Source organism: Antennarius striatus, chromosome 8 (assembly GCF_040054535.1).
Source record: "Antennarius striatus isolate MH-2024 chromosome 8, ASM4005453v1, whole genome shotgun sequence".
Taxonomy (NCBI): Eukaryota; Metazoa; Chordata; class Actinopteri; order Lophiiformes; family Antennariidae; genus Antennarius; species Antennarius striatus.
Genome location: NC_090783.1, coordinates 23,220,811 through 23,241,562, shown reverse-complemented (window position 1 = coordinate 23,241,562; position 20,752 = coordinate 23,220,811). Strand labels below are relative to the sequence as shown.

The 20,752-nt window shown below is 38.7% G+C and overlaps 2 protein-coding genes across 2 annotated transcripts; both read right to left on the bottom strand.

Annotated features, from left to right (window-relative positions):
• Positions 1-91: 91 nt before the first annotated feature.
• On the bottom strand, positions 92-3,001 carry xpa (xeroderma pigmentosum, complementation group A). The gene is made up of 5 exons (XM_068322076.1): positions 2,635-3,001; positions 2,447-2,552; positions 1,395-1,557; positions 626-743; positions 92-530 (listed from the first exon to the last, which is right to left on the bottom strand). Exons 1-5 carry the CDS (start codon positions 2,897-2,899, stop codon positions 376-378), a joined length of 807 nt encoding a protein of 268 aa, XP_068178177.1. The 5' UTR covers positions 2,900-3,001; the 3' UTR covers positions 92-375.
• Positions 3,002-5,337: 2,336 nt separating this feature from the next.
• On the bottom strand, positions 5,338-19,259 carry slc24a2 (solute carrier family 24 member 2). The gene is made up of 11 exons (XM_068321281.1): positions 19,037-19,259; positions 16,948-18,039; positions 10,972-11,007; positions 10,638-10,749; positions 10,193-10,276; positions 9,324-9,362; positions 9,148-9,227; positions 8,896-9,033; positions 8,232-8,321; positions 7,021-7,187; positions 5,338-6,937 (listed from the first exon to the last, which is right to left on the bottom strand). The coding sequence occupies exons 2-11, from the start codon at positions 17,881-17,883 to the stop codon at positions 6,688-6,690; spliced, it is 1,932 nt and encodes a 643-aa protein (XP_068177382.1). The 5' UTR covers positions 17,884-18,039; positions 19,037-19,259; the 3' UTR covers positions 5,338-6,687.
• Positions 19,260-20,752: the final 1,493 nt, after the last annotated feature.

Genomic DNA, 20,752 nt, shown 5'->3' with positions numbered 1-20,752 from the left:
CCACTAATTTCCTTGTTCAATCAAAATTGCCAATTAAACAGGTCTCATCATGGACACATTCTGACAGAAAAAAATTAACACTACCTTTCCATTGGTGACATTTTATGCAAGTACACATTTCAAAAGACAAGTGAATCTTTACAGAGATGGCGATAGGTTAGCATCTCATTCATTAAAACAACTTAAAACTACCAGTTCAAGTTTAAATGTCTTTGTACCGTGATGAAACTGCATTTCGGTTGGCCAGGAGTCGCACATCATTGCATTCTGTTTGACGTGTGTTGTCCCATCTTTTGTCAAAAACAAAATTCATCTGTCCATTTATTAAATAGAAATAACTCGTGGCAGGATGAAGATGGAACGGTGTTCAATCCTCTACATTTTCTCATAGTTGAGTTCGTGTCCACAAGTTGTGCAGGTTTTCTTGTAGAGGTCCTCCTCGGGATCCACCACCTCTTCTGGTCCATATTGATGTTGGTGAATGCTGGTATCTTTGGTCCATGTACTGCTCCTCACTGCCCTACGCAGCTCTAATACACACACATACAACATGAACAGTGTTGATCAGGTTGCCAATAATCTTGCATCCATACGTTTACATGATTGTCTCAAGTCGTTCACCAACCTTTAAGTTTCTTGTTGAAGCGTTTCTGTTTCTGCACCTCTCTGTTCTCTTCCCTCGTCTCTCTGGCCTCCTCCAGGGCCTCATCTGACCCCCACACCTCCATACATCTCTTCTCCACCTGGCCACACACACATGCACCCAAGACAGAGGTTAGACCCTTAGAACACACTGATGGGCCTTGCATGGTCTAAAGCTTGAAACAAAGAAAACTGTTTTAGTGAGCCTTAGAGGCATGTACGTAAGATCTAAAGCCTGATAGGGCAGAAAATAAGAGAGTGGAGAAAATGCATTTCCTAGGGAGCAATATTACAGCTGGGTTATAAATTCCTCTATGTAGATTGTCTGCTCACACTTGCTAAGACACACTAAAATTCAAAGGGGTACACCCCCCCATTTTTTGTTCATAATTACTGTTCTAAAGGCTGGTTGCGTGGCTCTTTTCACCAGTGATTGAGACTGACTGCAGTTGGTCATTAATTCCCCATTAAATGTATTAATAATTATATTACTAGATATTGTTTATAATGATGAATCAGTTCCATAACTATTAGTTTAATGGCAACCAAATTTACTCAAATAAAATTGTTCCACTGCAAAATTTACCCCATTTAGTAAATTGTTTAAGATATTTCTTTTTTTAAAAACAATTGTCTCCAATCGACCCAACAACACCATACTTCAACTAACAAGTCTGAGAATAACTGACCAGCATTTGAAAACAAAACAAAAATATTTTTTTTAAATTTTATCCACATAATCCGTTGAGTACCTGAAGTTTGAGGTAAAGTTTCATGTCGCCCCAGCGTGGGTTATGAGGGTTTTTCTTCAGTATAAACCTGAGTGGAGGTTCTCTCTTATCCAGGTCACAGTCCTTCAGCAGGTAATGTTGCTTGGCCTCAGTTCTGGATATCAACTTGTGTCTCTCATTGTCTCTGAGTTGGTGGGTGGGGAAGATTCATTGTTAATGCAGGTGATCAAGTCAATTTACGGTGAAATATAGTTAGCATATTACACATGATTTACACCTTGTGCTAATCAGACATCTGCAACACGAACCAAATCTATCATTTTTTAAAATTAGCTCATTACATCAATATTATTAGCAATTTAAAGGGTCAGCACTCAAACTTTAAATTCAGTTCTTATTCACTCATTCCCATGTCAAGGGAAAGTCAGTCAAGGGAAGTCTACGGAGCTTCACAGCAAAACACTGCAGTATTCTCAACATCCTAACAAGATGGATATTTGACTAGACTCAGCCTGGAGGTGAATGGGGGGGGGGGGGGGGTAGGGGTCTCACCTGAGATTTAATTTCTCTCTGTGTTGAGTTTGTACTTTCTCTCTAGGTTCCCTTGCTTTCGTTCACCTCCAAAAATACGCAATATAGTTAAATTGATCACTCCAAACTGACCATAGGTGTGAGCATGTGAGTGGTTGTTTAGACCCGACAATGTGCTGCCATACCAGCCCAGGGCGTACCCCGACTCTCACCTATAGTCAGCTTGGAGTAAGCTACAGCGTAACCCATGACCCGTAAGGGGGAGAAGAATCTGAAGACAAGACAATTACAGGTTTCTCACCTTCAAGACGATGGATGGATGGATGGATGGATGGATGGATGGAGGCGATGAGATAATGATTTTTCATTTGAGTTAAGGAGATCATAAATATAATGGAATTCAGGGAAGACACAATATTTTCAATGAGACATAAATCTTTTTGGGTCGTCCTAGTAATATCTCATATATTAGAGATTCTGGCAAATCATGTTTCACTTTACAACTGCACAAACACAAAGACAGACAGGGGGAGACTGTCTACCTGCATTTGTCACACACACACAGGTCGAAGCTGTTGCTGAGGTAAGAGTCCATGAAGGGTTTGTCACAGTCCTCACACACCTGGTAGTCTGGCTGGAGCAACGGAGCTGGAAGCACAGCAGATGTCACACACATGTAGGCTAAACATCTAATCATACAAACACTCCCAATCACAAAGCGCATACACACCTGGTTGGTGCACAACCTTCCTGATCCTCTGCTCTTCCAGTCCGTCCTCCTCTTCCTCGATGAAGAAGCCGGCCCCAGAGTCGATGGTCTTGGAGACTTTGGCCGACGTTGCGCCCTCCACCTCGGACAAAGGACGGCTCGCCAGCCGGGCTTGCCGGAGGATCAACGCCCGCTGTCGGTTCCGCTCGATTTTAGCCCTCATCGAAGCAGAAAGCTCCGGCTTCGGTTCTGGATCATCCAGACCGCCTGATTCCGACGGCTCCATGATATTACCTTAGATATCCATCCTCATATGCGAGCAAATGAAATGACTCCACAGTGGAGGAGAGATTCAGAGCTTTCATAACACTGACAGCCGGGAGCTTCCGGTTTCTTCTTCTTCTACTGCTCATATATTAACGTGTTCAGCTCACTAGCGCCACCCCTCGCTTCAGTATGACATAACAGAGACGTAACGAGACCAGTCATGTATTTGGTTGAGTTCGTCTCATTCATTCATTGATTAAATGATTAATTGATGAATGAATTGATTGATTGTTTGATTCATTCATTCATTCATTCATTCATTCATTCATTCATCCACCTTCATGACCACTTCTGCTTATGTGGGGTCACAGGGGTCGTTGGAGCCTGTCCCAGCTTGCTACAGGTGTGTAACAGGGTACACCCTCGGATGAGATGCCGGCTCATTGCAGAGCGACAAACAACCATGCTTGCTCACAGACAATTTGGCGTGATAAATTAACCTAAGCTGCATGTTTTTGGGAGGTGGGACAAATCCTGAGAACCTGGAGGGAACATGCAAACTTATGTTTTATCAGCCAGACCTTGTCTGCGTGAGGACAAGGACATTCAGTGTAAAATGCATATGACCAAAGCATGAGAAACAAATATTTTTTTTGTCGTCTCTGAAACTCACCTGACTTTTCATCTGAATGAGGATGAATGGTCAGCCCTGGCTTTAAAATGAGTTTCACTAAACAGAAGCAGACAGGTGACTGCGACCTTTAGTGATTCTCCTGAAGTGTCGAGTGAATCCCTGTTGCATCACACTGATCATGGCAGCGGGCCATGCATGCATGCTACCGTAAGAGGCTTGTGTTAAAGTAAAGCAGATCACATCATGATGAATGAGACTGCATATCTGATTGGTGCAGTTAGGGAGTATGAGGGAGTAGGTGAGGAGACCTAACCCCCACGTTTTTGTGATTTAACATTCTGTATGACTAATAATTATAGAAACACAACGAGATGATAGTATTGATTTAGAATTCCACTTTAAAGATGATGGATGATCTTTTTATTTTACAATTAGATATACCTTTTAAGTCTTACTAGAGTAACTATCAACATCTCCTTCATGAAACTTGAGTTCATATCATCAGTTTCAATTTGAACCTTTGGGTTTATCACTCCTATAACCAACCACCAACTTCGAACAGTGAAAATTTAAGTTTTCATTTATTTAATCATATAGCACTTTATACAGAGATAAATGATATATGTTTTTACATTATAATACACAATTCAAGTAGTACATGAATATAATTCCATTCTTGCATAACGTACAAGGAAAATACAAAAGCATTTTACCATTTGTCAGTACATGGACATTTTTAAATACATCCACCCATACATACATTTCTCACATTCACAAAATTTGTCAAAGCAAGAAAATTTTTTGAAATGATGCTGCAAAGACAGGTTAAATCTGCAGTCTAAGAATTAAAGTTGTAATGAGGTCAACTAGTTTTACATTTTGGTGCTTATATACAGGTTTCAAAAACTTATACACATACAAATGGATAAACACAAATCAAACACATTTTTGTTATCATTGCAAAATAATCAATTGATAGCTGGGGTAAATTTTTTGGAAATTATTTGCATATTCATTTGAACATTAATTAACTTTCATTTACGAAACGAAGATTTAAAAAAAAAACAACGCTTGGATTGTGACACAAATTCAAAATTTTAAAAATGTGGGAATGTTATCTATTTCTCCAGTGGCTATTTAAACAGGAATATCAAGTCCAGTTATCTTAAAAAAAAAGTTTCTGAAACAGCAAGGAGGAGGAAATAATACGCAAATTGAGACCCAAGTATAACTGAGTGTTATTTGGTAACAAATGGAATACTAAAACACTGATAATGGTTAAGTGGTAATAAACAGTCTTACATAAATTAACTGTTATAAGGTTATTATGTATTCAACTTTTGAACAATAATTGATATCTGCTGTCCCTTTATAGCGTATTTCTCCAAAACGTCTGGAGTGTTAATGATATGAAATTATATGGGGTTTTTTTCTTTTGGAAGATGGGTCCAAAAATAAAATTGCCAAAATACACAAATGTAACAATATGAAACACTGTCTATATTTTGTTTTCGAATAAAAAATATGGACCTTCTCACTGTAATTTAAAACGTAGTTTTTAGAGTCTCCAAAGATTTTAGCCATCATGTCAAACAAAATATGAGGTCATATGTGAAGCTGAAAAACATTAACCAGATTAGTTTTGTTTCTTCTGATGTAATATAAAAGGCCTATGGTTGTGGAAAATGAGAAAAAAATTACATGTATGTGTGTGTGTGTGTGTGTGTGTGTGTGTGTGTGTGTGTGTGTGTGTGTGTGTGTGTGCGTGTGTGTGTGGCATTACAGTACAGTTGAAAACATTACAGAAAAAATGAGTGATGATAATTTTTCTTTTTCTAAATACATTAGAAAGTCTTTATCTCTGAATCATGATTCAGAGAGAAAAAAAATCAGTTTAACAAGTAAACTAGTTATGATCACTAATGTTCTGTCCATCATTTGCTGATGTCAAGCTCACAAGGGTTTTCTGTGACAACCAATAATAACAGTTACACACATCTGAATAGTGTTGGGCACGGCAACACGATTAGCCAGGCTCCAGCTGCACGCTGCAGACAAGTTGCATCGCGTTGGAGAAACTTGACAGATGCTCTCTCCAATTTCAAACATACCCTCTTTGCAAGGTTTGTTAAAATATGATGCATCATACTCAACAATATATTACTGTGATTATCCTGTCAGTGGTTTTCAGCAGTAAGTATGTGTGATTCGCTTGCATGCAGGCTACTGGTTCCTCAAACCAGTAGCCTGGTTTCTAGGTAGTGCTATCAGCTTCTCCAGGGTATCTCTCTCACTGGCTCTTTGTGGTTATGCTCAGGAACAACTGATGCCATTTAAACCTTAGATTTTTAAACACTTCAAATGTCTAGATAGGCATGTGTTAAAAACATTGAAATCAACCAAGAAACCAGACCAGGAGCTCCAGCAGGGATGAATTAGGATTTATTGGCCCCTAATTCCTCTTTTACAACCCCAGCACAACCATTTTAGTCTTTGCTCAATTCATAAAATTTCAAATTCAACTATTTATCCCTCAGTGTGTTGTAATATAGATGTCATAAATTGAATATAAAGCAGGATATATGGTGCTTAAATACAACATACAGTTTCTGAAATCGCAAAACTGTGCAGACGTTGGACGTCTTCTTTCATCAACATTGCAGTGGTTGGAGGCAGGGCTACAATCTAAAGGTGTGTGTTATGGACTGTCCCAGCTGCTGCCTATTTTTTTTAGGGTTTTGCTTGCCTTTAATTAGGGTCTTGTTTAGCCCCCATTTTCAGTTCACAGGCGTCACTTGGAAGCTGATTACACAAGGAGTGGAGGTAAATTGTGCATTGTGACATAATCTCTTTTGACCTTCATTATAAATATCCATACCTGGCAGTTTGTTAATCAACATATATAATCACATGGTACAAACAGAGTCCCTGTTGAATGCCTAATTACCTTTGTCAATTTATATCTACTGTGTGTATGTGTGTGTGTGTGTGCGTGTGTGTGTGTGTGTGTGTGTGTGTGTGTGTGTGTTTGCGTGCAGCTGTCACGTTTGTGTAACATACAAGAGACAGTCTGTGTCTGTATGAGCTTTTCCTCGGCTGCAGGAAATCACAGTACATGTGTGTGTTATTACACTTAGTTTGTGCTTTCTGACAATCAGTTCTTTTTTTTTTTCTCAGATGGTGACGGGACAGACGATGATTTTGTCCTCCAGCATCACGCTGACGATGAGGAAGACGAAGTACAGCAGGAACATGAGAAAGCCCAGGAACTTGCTCATTTTCCACTTGCAAGCCGCGATGGATATGATGACAAAGAGGAGCATCAGGAAGAGGAGGACGATGGCACAGAACAGGCCGTTGCTGCTCACCTGCACTGACTTAAAGTCGTTGATGATGTGGTAGAGGAGCCAAGGGAAAGGCAGACTGGAGGGAGGATGAGTAGAAAGAAATACGTCAGAGAAGACTTATTTGGGAGATTCAAACCTGGGGAGTGTTGGTAGACTTACCCCACAGTGATATCAAAAATGTTGGAGCCCACAGAGCTGGACACGGCCATGTCGCCGAGGCCTTTCCGTGCCACAATCACACTAGTGATCAGGTCGGGGATTGAAGTGCCAGCTGCTAATATGGTCAGACCCATTATCTCTTCTGTAACCCAGAAAGTTTCTCCAACCTGAGAGGAAGAGAAAGCTGCTCAGGACTTGACTCAGGAGAGGTCACATGACCGTTCTGCATTGCTTGTAGGAATGCATTCATAAATGGACAGATATATAGTGTAACATGTTGTTGCGAGTGTGTGGACATCTGGTCTATGTGCACCCCCTTTTGTAGACCCCAGTGAACGCTTTCGATACAACAAGATCTCAGTTTTAATACAGTATTTTCCGCACTATAAGGCGCACCTAAAAGCCTTTAATTTTCTCAATTTCTTATAATCTAGTGTGCCTTATATATAAAAAAGCTTTAAAATAGACCATTCATTGAAGATGAGTTCGCAGATGCACTTTATAATCTAATACGCCTTTATAATCCCGTGCATTTTATAATCCGGTGCACTTTATAGTGCGGAAAATACTGTATTTTAGCCACACAGTTTAGAAATTTCATCCAGGTTTTGGCCCTTTTATATCTCATATATTAAAACAAAAAACATAAAATCAAACTCCAGCGGAAGGTGATGAAGAGAAGAATGATTCCTGCATCCATATAAGCAAACGTAAATTGTTAAGGATGGTTTACAGTGAGACAGTAAGGGCATACAACAGTTATTACATTGATCAGTTGCATCTTTAATACTCCTGGAAGAGAATTTAAAAGGTATGACACCAGGAATGTGATGAATGATTCAACAATAGTAATTAAACACTGATTAATAACCTGCCATCACTTCACAAATCAATTGTGTGCATAATCTGCAGCAACGGGAGCGAAACAAACAAACAAATAAACAAACAAACAAAGAAAAAAAATGGTTTCTTCTGTGACCTTGAACACAATTGTCCAACTGCTTAATGCCTGTCTTTGCGTTTGCACCGTTAAAATGGAGCCTCACAAGTGTACCTGGCTGTGGATCATGGCAGATTAGACGGGATTAGCTGCTTTTGGTCACACATTCAGCACTGACTGCTGCGTTCTCACAGGACAGGCCTCAGAAATAGCCTAACGGACACCATAGGGTGGCTATATGTGACCCGTGTGTGTGTGCAGTGTGTATTACCTGGTGAGCCCACCACACCATCAGGTAGGAGAAGAAAGCAATCCAAGAAATGGAGCCAAGGAAAGTGACTGGGAAGAACTTTTCTGAAGACTGAAAAAACAAAAACAAACAGTCATTGAAACATAATTTGAATTCACATGAATATTTAATGACCTACTCACCTAATTTTCAGATTTGACACATAACTGAATAAAAAGTTTAATCAAAAATGTAATCTTAGTTTAATCTGGTTGTATTACTTGTTGTGTTACAGTGGTAAATTTTCCTGGGGTTCTATAAATTAGGATGTTCTAGATTACCACACCTGGACTATTACAGCGCTTGGACACAGAGCAAACTTTGATTTCTGGTAGATATTATAGAGATGCTACTGCTTTTGTCAAACCATTATAGGTTTTATTCGTTAGGATAAAACGATCCTCACTTATAAAATGATTTCTCATTTCTCATATAACTTTAATTCCAGATCCATAGATAGATAGATAGATACTTTATTAATCCCGGAGGAAATTGCATATAACGTTCTGGATCACCTCTGAAATGTATTCGGCGGACTACACCCTACTTCTCCAAATTACTTTGAAACTTTATTGAGATATTTCACTGACTTTATGGTTTTATAATTCAGTGTGATTTGAATAAAAAAATATGCCCATATTGTCACCTCTCTCCTGACGTCAGGCAGCGTGAACCACAGCGGAAGCACAATGGGCAGAATGAAGAGGTAGGTGATTTGTTTCCTGAGGGTGTCGGGCCAAGCCAGGCTCAGGGGCTGGTCTTCATCCTCCTCTTCCTCTTCCCCCTGAGGAGAAGTTCATTTTATTTCATTTTTAGCTTTGCATAACCATCAATAAGCGTTTTGTATGATGGTTGTGAATACAGCCTGTCAAATAGATGGAAAAGATGAAAGTTCTACCTCATCTCCTCCTACAACACCGTTCATGGGCGGTGTGACCTCCACTGCAACGTTTGTGCTGTTGGGGATATTTTTATCAGCTGGAGGAGAGAAGAGAGAAAGAAAAAGGTAAGACAGTATTCATGTGAAATGAACAGTGGTTGTCTAATGACACTAAAATTAAAGCTGAAACTTACAATTGTCTTTTCTTGGAGGTAGTGTCTGGGAGAGTGCTCCTAAGGAGAAAAAGAAAATTTACTGTTAAAACTGCCGAACTCATCCACAAAAAATACCACAGAGTTACTATGAGAGCCCTTTGGTGCACCTTATAATTAAGAAATGATCATACTGTATTTGAATCAGACAACAGCTATAATAGTCCACAAGTTGCTGATAAAAAAATGATTAAAATCATAGATGAATTGCAAAATAAGTAATTTGATATTGAAATAAGTTCAGACTGGTTTCCATATGATAGCAGTAAGCAGTTACTTCCTCTTCTAAATCATTCTGTCCAGCCAAAAGGGTTCTGTTGTTCACCCTAATCCATTTGTTTCTTGGTCTGTCAGTAGGTTTTTGTGTAAAAAGTGCTGGACATGTGTGTTTAAAATCTTATGGGAGAATGGGATCTTGGACCAAAATAAAGTTTACTTAACAATACAAGAGAGGTATCTTTTTTCTTTTCATGGATCTGATAGATAAAAATCAGGGTATATCTTAATGCTTGGTATCAATTACTTTCAGATGCAAATAAATACCCGGAGCCAAATATTTTAAACCTTACATTAAGGTTATAAACTATAGGTTTGATTTGGAATAAAGCGATGATTGAATTAAAGGGGCCCTGGAATGAACCGGCGACTTTTCCAGGGTGTACCCTGCCTCTTTTCTGTAATCAGCTGGGATAAGGTCCAGACCAACCCGTGAGGATGAAGATTATTGAATGAATGTATTAAAGGGACTGTTGGAAATAAATCACAGATGACTATGAGTAATAATGCACTTTATCATTCAATTGTAGTTTTATTCTTTAATTAATTTTTGACATCACATCAGCGCTACTGACCGACGCCGTTGGCATTGTTAGCATCTTCTCTACACTTCTTCTTGGCCATTTTGTGAAGAATTGATGCCTTCTCTTTGAAACGTCCTAAAAAAAAAGAAACGTATTAATGTATGAAGACGCTCTGTAATAGGATAACTTGAAAAAGGAAAAAACTAGAAGAAACTGGTAAGGATTCTTAGAAAGTGGTTGAATGAATAAATTCATTCACTGTAATAGCAAGCCGTTGTGCATAAATACTTTTAAAATCAAAAGCTGCACATATTTTAATCCTAATCTTCACCAAAGTAAGTCAAATGTGCTCGACTATCTGAAACATATTTTACATGCGTATGTCACTTTGTATACTTTATATATCTTGTTTGGTGACACTGATTCATTTTTTGTGTTTAGTTTTTTTGTGTGTCTCTTTACATGTTTGTTTACGTGTTTGTTTGCTTAGATGTACCTTCATCACTGAGGGGGTCCAGAGTGTGGATCATGAGCTGGAAGATGCTGTTTCTCATTAATGAGTTGTGTAGTGAGGCACAGCTGCCTTCCCTCTGAAGCCGCGGTTTGGCCTATCACAAAAAATATAAACATGATAAAAACTTGTTCATTAATATTGGACATTTGATATTAGTCATAATTCGTAAGTCCTGTACCAATATATTCACATCATATCCATACTCCAGCTTAAACATATTCCTGTTTACATTTTCAGAGTGCACCTAAACCTATTTTTCTATAATCAAGGTTGACATACAATGTAGTGTAAAAATATCCAGGCAAAACAAACTCACCATCAGCTTGTTCTCATCATCTTCAGGTACATTCACCTTCATGAAAAACAAGAGAAAACATTACATATACAGCACACATACACAGACATACAGTATATACAGTATATGCATACCCACATAGAAACACATGCTGACCCCCAACTACCTTCACCCCTACACCCCTGAAGCCCGTCGGTATAGGTCTTTAGAAAGCCCTGACATTTTGTGGGTCTATACAGTATCTTAGTTCTTCTAAGGCAGAGACATTGCTGACTATATTGTACCTGGAACCTTCTGGAGCCACAATTCAATGCTTCTATTACCTTTGTAACCACGTCTGCTTTCAGCTATCTTGGCCTGTTGTCACGTCTGTGTTGTTCTGCCTGTGTTGTACTGCCTGTTGTACTGCCTGTGTTGTACTGCCTGTTGTACTGCCTGTTGTACTGCTTGTTGTACTGCCTGTTTACCGTGGGTCTGAGAGGACTGCATCTGTGCTGTATGTCATGCTTAGAGGGTACACTTGAAAATAAAGTTGACTTTGACTTTGAAGAGCAAATTCTGGTTGTGCCTTCCATTAATTTTTGAGAATTAATCAATATTCAGCCCAAACAGAACATTCCGAAGCACATCTGAGCCTCTTTGTTAAGCTACTTGATGTATGCTGTGACATCTTACACACTAAAATGTGTTTTTCCAGTCTTTGCACTGCCTGCAGCTTTGGTCATGTCTACTTGGGTCATGTCTATGAATCTGGAGCCTCAAAGCTGTTCTTGTGCTGTCATGATTAAAACATCTATACCATCAGACCATCCTTTTCTAGTATGATTTCTGAATGCCCGTAACTTCCTCTGTTGATGACACAAGCCGTGATAGCTTCTTATTCCTTTCTGGATTGTGTCTCTGACATTTTCCAAGTAGTCCAGGCATGTCCTCTTTGAGCTGACTCTCAAGCCTCAATCCTTAACCCTGATGGATGTTTTGGATGTCCTAATCTCCCAGGATCCAACACAAATCATGTTAATCCTGGAGATGTTTGACCTAATATTGCTATACAGATAACCTATTTTGAGGTGGCCCTGTGTTCCATTAGGGGACCACGAGGCTCAAAAAACCCACAAGGTTTTGAGCTAATTTTCAACCACCAAATATCTCCAACCTCCAATCAAGTCTACTTAGAACAACATCAGTAAATAACAACAGAGCAATAAAAGTACACATGAACCCTTACAAAAACAATAGCCTAGATCTTGTTTGATGTGGATCACTGCTTGAAACCAAATTTGTGTGCATCTCATAATTCATTAACAGCACGAGTTCAATTCAAAACCCATTATAATCCCACAGCTATCCCATAATTTGTGTGTTTGCATCATTTCTCCCTCTATTTTCTTTCTGTTTTCTCTTTCTCACAGCACCAATAAGGCAGGGGTTAAGTTCTACTCTACAAGTGTGGACCAAGGTCGACACCAACCATTTCTTCAGAGGAGATATACAGCACAGAGAAACACACATGCACACGCGTGACCTTCAGTGGGACAACAATGGTTTGTGAAAAAAATATTTGGTGTGAGAAAGGGATTTATAGACGAATGAGACTATTGTATTTGTTACTAACTAGTCTCTGCAGCTTCGTAAAGATAGTGCCATGTTTTTACTGGGATAATAAAGGCATTAGTTGTCTGAAATTATTTGAAACACACACACACACACACACACACACACAAACACACACACACAAACATGGTGGATACAGATCTAAGATAAGATGGCAAACAACAAGTGCTGTAATCTGAATTAGGTGTATAAATTTAGAAAAAAAAACTTTACACAGAAATTAAAAAATTGACAATGGCAAAGGAAAGTTTTTTGTAGACAAAATATTTCTAAAACTTGACAGCAAACGGTGTTGAAGCATTGTTTAAAAATAACTTTAAAATAACAGACCAGTAGATAAGATGCATATAGTTGTACACATTTTATATATTTTTATATATTTAAATAGGATTAAGTTCCAAAGGAAAGAGGACATGAAGGTAGTTGGTGTGAGAGAAGAGGATGCAGAAGACAGGGTTAGATGGAGGCAGCTGATTGGCTGTGGAGACCCCTGAAGGGAAAAGCTGAAAGGAGGAGAAGATCCCCAAAGATAAACAACAAAAAAATTCCTTTTTGTCTTTATCCTTCCCTATGAGTATTAACTCAAAATAATTCAGTCACTCTCTCACTGACATCCTTTTAACAGATTCACAAAAAATGAATGGGCTTCAAAACAAATTGGTGACGTGGAGGTGAACTCCATTACAGACACGTTAGAAAAAGGAACGCATGATCCATGGGGTGTCGCAAAAAAAAAATTGCATGACAACCTTAAGATCATGAGGGAGAGGAAGATGAGCTGCCTCAGCTAGTCTGTAATATTGATGTGAAATGTGAAACATGACATTATCTGAAATTACACGATTTTATTTTTTGGTAGCATAAATCATGAGTACCATTGTAATTTATTTTGTTTTAAAACCCCTTATAGTATAAATAAAGAATATAAATATATAAATATTATATATATACATATATATTCTTATATTTTAGGGTTAGGGTTAGGGTTAGGGTTAGGGATTGTCCTTTATATGAAAATCCAGTTTGGGTGATTTCCATGTTTCTGTCTCACTAGAACAATGACTGTCAGTCTGAGCAACACCTTCCACCTCTATTTTAAAACTTTTTTTTTTTACAACAAACGGTCAGCACCCAGTCGCAAACAAACATGTTTTTCTTCATTTTTTGAAGAAAATGTCGTTCAGACATCTAAATGTGTTGCAGTTAAACAGCTGGTGAATCGGTGCAGTCTCTATTTTGAATACAATTTTGAAAGGTATCTCACCAATGTGACCTTTGCCCCTTTGATTTTCTCAGCAAATCTGTTCAGAAATCATTTGAAGAACTATAAATGTGAATATTCTCCACTTTCTAACTTTTTTGTCATGAGCAGATTAAAGATTTCAAATACCTTGTAAAGAACGTGGTTTAAACACTATAATAAAACCTGTATCAGATAATCTGTAAAACACAAAAATACTATTTCTCTCAGATCTGTCAGTAAATTTCCAGCCAGTTTCTATTATTTATAGCCACACAGCTGCTTTTTGAACTTTCATAGCAATGACTAAAAACTAAGGCATCTTGTTAATGTGAAGTAAAAAGCAGAGTGTAAGACTGTAGGGTGTAATTATTAGCACATGCAGCTGTAAAACAGCTGTTTTGTGTTGTAGTCCAAATTAATTTACAACTGCAAATACAGTTTCAACATTTTTTGATACTGTACTGTACTGCATGTTCGCTGTCGTCACCGTGGGTAAGCAGTTGATAAGGGGATCAGTGAGGATTGTCGTCTTTCGTGCCATGAGCAACCAAACCTGAGAAACTTCTCTTTCTCGCTCTTTCTGTCCCTCTTATTCTGTACAGTCACTGTTAGAAGTGTAAGTATAATGCAGAAAATGCCCTTATGTCCATACACACACACACAAAACATACACACCGGGTGTGTTATGAGGTTGGCTGCATGCCAAGAGACAAGTGCTTAGTCCTTTTTTTTCTGTGATCTGCTGATTCCTGCTCTCTCCAGAAGCATCTGACTATTATTAGTGGCTCTAATGGGATTGGAGGGCATTAACCCGGAGGATTATTTAGCAGTTACCGACACATGAGGGCAAGGCAGTTGGACATCAAGTGTCGGACAGACAGAAAGAGAAAAGCTGATCCTGGGTTGAGGTGAGACAGCCTGAGGAACATCTGATCCCCAGAAGGGCAAAAATGTCAAGTAGTGCAGCAAAACTGATGCAAAAGTAGAGGAATGCTCTATGCTATATGCTACAGTGTATGCTATATATCATACATACATAAGCATTACATATATGCTACACATATGTTATATATACTATATACACTCACAAATAAATTTGCTATATATGTGCTATATATACAGTGTATAATACAGTATATATAAAATGACATATATGTGACATATATATGTGTGTGTATAGATATATAGAAACAAATGTTGCTAGAATCAAATGTTTGTGTATATATATATACAGTATATATATACATACACATATATATGTATTTATATATATATATACTATATATATACATTTATGTATATATATATACACACATATATATATACACATACAATATAATATAATTGTATTATATTATAATAATAATATAATAATATAATAACTTAAATATTGAAAAATATATATATTTAAAAATACATATTTTAACACACACACGCACACACATGCACACACATGGGTTCTAAAGTGAAATAATGTGTAAAGTAGGATATGATGGTCAGGTGATACAGGTGAAGATTCTAGGTTCAAAGCTGGATATAGATTTTATTTGTTTGAAAATAATAAAATTTAAAAGTTCAGAATTTGAGTTTTTTTAAGTAGACCTCAGGATATACCAAATACTTTCTAATTCTATACTTGGTTACAATTAGAATACATGGGGAGGAGCTTTAACACAGATACAACCATATATAACTTCAACAGGCCTGAGTGACTAGTGTAAAAATAATCTGCACTGTTATCAACTAGTATTAAATCCAGAAAACTTGTTTTATACATTTTGGAATACAAGACCTCAGTTTATTGTTCTGTAAGACAAGACAATAAATGAAATTTGTATTTAGTGTATAATGACTTAAAAAGGAGGGAAAGGAAGCCAAATATTGTGCAACTGTTTATGCACCCCTGAAGAACTGGTGATGGCGATGTTTCTCTAAGCTACAGGCTAACTGCGCTAAGAACAACCAACAGTTTTATTTTTCACCTGAGCGCCATATGTGATAACAACATCAGAGAGCAACAGATCTGACTCCAACTGCACACACAGACGGAAAGGAGAGACAAACATGAAAAACAGCGCATCTTTTCTACGTGTGTATGTGTGTGTGTGTGTGTCCATCATATACCCCACACTATGCATTCACTGCACATTTATAACACTCCAATAAACACTGAGATCTTTAAATTAATCTCAGACAGACGTGTTCCCATCGTCTTCTCACAGTTAACGTGAGGTAATTGGTTTAGTGGTTGCAAAGTGATTGGGTAAAATAACAGCAAGGGACAAACAGCACTTGATTAAAGAGACATCTTTTTCCAATGTCGGGACAAAAAGATGAGGGGACCTGAGGGTGAAGAGCTAGTATTTATTCCCTATTTCAGTTTTTGATTCACAGGATACTCTCAGGATGCTTTCATCCATTTATTCCAAAAAAAAAACCCCCTTCAAATTATGACGTTGATTTTAAATGTGTCTAATCTTAACAGACACACATGTCTATATAAGAAAATGATTTGATACTCAGACAGTGAATGCGTATTATCTTGCTTGACAGGAAAACAGCTTCCATAGAATAAATTCCTTGATGCAAGCAGCGGGTCATTTTTTAAATCACATTTCATTTCATTTTCCGAAAAAATCAAATAGACTTTTAGGAAATTCAGGCTTATGTCAAAGTGGTCGATAAAGACAAAGGGCTTCTGTGGTGAGAGTGAAATTTTGTAAAACTTAGCCTCTTTAGGATTTAAAAAACTTATTATTATTCTAGTAAGGAACTTGATGTACTTCAAATTATAAAATAACCAAATAGCTAAGTACAAAAAATTCTAAATTCATTATATTTTGCGTTCAGCGACCGTTTTATGCGAGAACCTTTCTTGACTCTGTTCTGGGTTTGGTTTACGAAAAGTAACAACAAAAAGTAATAACAAGTGGATGACTCGACATGAATAGCTGCAGTTGTTTCATTCTGAGCTTAGTTATTGAAGGTAAGACCTTATATACAAGAACATGTCCACATTCATAGCAGACAGTCATGTCAGGGACAAATGGATGGATGGATGGATGGATGGATGGATGGATGGATGGATGGATGGATGGATGGAAGGATCGACAAACGGATGCACTGATGATCAGACTCACCTTTGGTGGTGCCTCCAGTTCGTCCACCTGGTTGCTACCCAGTAAACCCTTGATGAAAATCTCCACTTTGGCATTAAACTTCATGAATGTCACGTAGCAGGTGTAGCACATCAGCAGGCTGATGCTTTCCCCCACGCTGATTTCATTATCCAGAAAGAAATAGATGAGCATGAGCAAGCCGATGATGTAGAATGAGACGTCCCTGAACAGAGGCCACCAGGTGAGGTTCAGCACTTCTTTGGAGAACAGGGCGCACATCCCGATCACAAACAGGATGTTGAAGACGGCAGAGCCGACGATGGTACCGATACCCACGTTACTGTGTGAGACGAAGACTCCTATGACTGAAGTAAAGAGTTCCGGTGCTGAGCCACCTGCCGCCATGAAGGTGGCCCCCGCTACGTCATCAGAGATCTCCAGCTTCTCCGTGATAACAGTGAGCGCAGGAACAAAAAACTCATCGCAGACGATCGCTAAGGCTATGAACATGTACAACATGCCAAACATATGAAGCAACACATAGCCTTGGCGTCTGTCCTCTACGCTGAAGTAGTCTGTTGGGTAGTCCCCGTGATTCATCTCTATTTCAGACGATTTCATGGCCACCGGTGTATCCTCTGGTGTCGCCGAGAGGTTGTCGTGCTGCAGAAGAGTCCTTCGGGACACCCCTACCTCTGCTGAGCCCTCCACCACCACCAGCTCCAGCTCCTTGGCCACTGTTGTCACCAACGACAAGGCACTCCATGAGCAGAACATGCAGACGGCCACCAGACAGAGGAGGAAGCCTAGAATCCGTCTGGGCCGCAGCTTTCTTTTGACGCCATGGTAGCAGTGCTGCTTCTTGCAGTTGTTGCTGTGAGGGCCCAGAAGAAGAAGTGGTGCGAAGCTTGAGGAAGCCATCGTGTCTTGAGTCCTTCTGTGTAGCGTGGGATCCATGCTCTCAGGTTTGCAGGTTGTCAGGCAGAGTGCGTCTGGAATCTCTAAGGGCTGTGTTTTACCGGTTTCTTTGCATACTGCTCCCCGGTCTAAACACGATGGAAGACCAGCAATCTGATGCCAGGATCCAGCCCATTGGAAGACTTCCTCATAGTACTGAAAGACACAAAAGGTTCAGCTTTATTGAAAGCGAATAAACATGGTTTTATCCGTTAACTTACTTGTTAATAGTGGTAGAAAGCAATTACAGTATTTTCCGCATTAAAAGACGCACCTAAAAGCTTTTAACTTTCTTAAAAGTCAACAATGCACCTTGTAATCCAGTGCGCCTTATATATGGAAAAAGGTTTAAAATAGCCTATTCATTGAAGGTGCGCCTTATAGTCCAGGAAATACTGTAATAGCACATTTCTAAATCATTGTTCTACTGATAATTTTTATTTTTTTACATCTTAAAATGCACATCAAATTTTCTTTTGACAGAAGTTTGGGACTTTATGTAAACTGTGAGAGCTACAGTATATTTGTGTCCGCCAGATCGATTAATTAATTTCACATAATTAATAACAATGAATTAAACTTATATACTGCACTGTGTCATATTAAAATTACATGAAAGTCTGAATTATTTGAAGGTTTTGATTTACCTTTTCATGGAATCACAGTATGTTCTGAATTTGGATGGCGGTTTATGGTAGCAGTATTTATAGCAACAGTTCTGTTAATGTGCTGTGGCTTTCTTGACAGAACGTGTACTGAGATCTGAACATTAGTGAAAGCTCATTAGGAAGCTATTTAATCCCTGAGGAGATATGCTTAGATTAGCTTCAGGCCATGCACGCTGACAGGACTGCACAAAGTCAAAAGTTAAGAAACCAGGTAAATTAGTTGATAAATTCGATATAAATTCATTTGAAATTTGAAAACAAATGACGACTGAGAGTAACGTTGAAAATGCGTCAAACAAGTTCTGAAAAATGAAATTCTTACTTTGTTCTGGTTTTGAAAAACACATATTTATCCATTTATTTACTTCAAAACTAGCATTTAAAAACCTCACTGGACTCTATTAGGCCATGAAAGCTGAGACACACAACTGTTACACCACAAAAAAAAAAAAAAAAGAACACACTATTTATTTTTTTTCTCATACCGCTCTTGGAAATGAAGATGAAGCACTGCAGCAGGCATCACATAACAAGTCTCTGCATGGATATTCCACCAAAATGACTCCCAAACCAGAAAGAATCCGAAGCCTGAAGGTCCCAGCGGTAACTTCTCAGTGAGATTTTCCAAGACATCAGATCAGAAGGAGAGGACCAGGGGGCTCCTCCCTCCCTCTCAATGTTCCTCCCCCTGCAGCATCTTCCCATCAACCCACCCCGCCCCACCCCACTCCACCCTCGAGTGTGAGAAAAAAATTAAAGCCTCAAACCCTTTGGATCGACAGGAACATTAAACTTCTTTTTTTTGATCTTCATGTTAGAGCGCAGTAGCAAAATACATTTGTAGTGTTCTTTTGATGACTAAATTTCTTTAAAACAAAAAAAGATCTTTCAAAAGTAAAGGATGTTTAGACTCATTATTACATTATGCTGATGCTTTCCAGTCATGCATAGATAGTTTTTGGAAATAACATCAGAGTAAATTTTGTTTTTCGGTTTCATACACGTACAAAATTGCCAATGGATGCACCTACTCGTTAGAAACAATGTTTTTTTTATTTCTAACACAGTACAGTATGTACTGTAATGCAGGACCAAAGACCTGGATGGTATAGAAGTCATAGAAGATACAGTCTGATGCAAATTTGCTCCCTCATGTACTTCAGGAATGAAATGCATCCTGCATGCACGGGTCTGTAGATGATTTCTCCACAGTAAAAAAATAATGTTTTTGGTTGAGCACTATTAGGTGTGTGTGTGTGTGTGTGTGTGTGTGTGTGTGTGTGTGTGTGTGTGTGTGTGTGTGTGTGTGTGTGTGTGTGTGTGTGTGTGTGTGTGTGTGTGTGTGTGTGTGTGTGTGTGTGTGTGTGTGTGTGTGTGTAAGCTGCGTATGTGCACACATCAAGTCAGGTCAGGCTGTCCTTATGAGAACTGTAATCTTAAGTACCTGAGTTCAGATGTGAGCTGTTCTGTTACATGGTCTGTCCTGAATATAGCGTGTGTGTGTGCGTGGTCGTGTGCGTGTGTGTGTGTGTGTGTGTGTGTGTGTGTGTGTGTGTGTGAGCGAGAGAGAGAGAAAGAGAGAGAGAGAGAGGGCTCAAGAAGATTGGACCCATGTAGTGTTAGAGAGCTTGGCATTCAGAAATTCTCCTCCTTTCAGCTTTTCCCTTCAGGGGTCTCCACAGCCAACCAGCTGCCTCCATCTGACCCTGTCTTCTGCATCCTCTTCTCTCACACCAACTACCTTCATGTCCTCTTTCACTACATCCATAAACCTCCTCTTTGGTTTCTTCTTTCCTTCTACCAATATATTTATTATCTCTCCTCTGGACACGTCCAAACCTTCTCAGTCTGGCCACGTGAAGGTTAAATTTAACAAACATATCTATTTAACGTGTATTTATATATTTGTATTTTATTTCTTTTTTTTTTTAAAGTTCAGCCATTCTTAAAAAAAAATATGTGATGTTTTTTTGAATTAATTTAAATTTGTGCATTGCACAAGTTCTTCACCTCAGTCAGAACTCAGTATCTGGGCCCTGGTTTCTATATTGAGGGCTATGTAAAGTCTTGGAAAGACTAAACTTGTTACATAACAGACCAAACTAACCCGGCAGGCTGAGGTACATTGCTTACAGGACTCAAAATAAAAATAACTCCTTCGGCATGCGAAGGAAACACCTTGAACTCCGGTAGATGTTTCA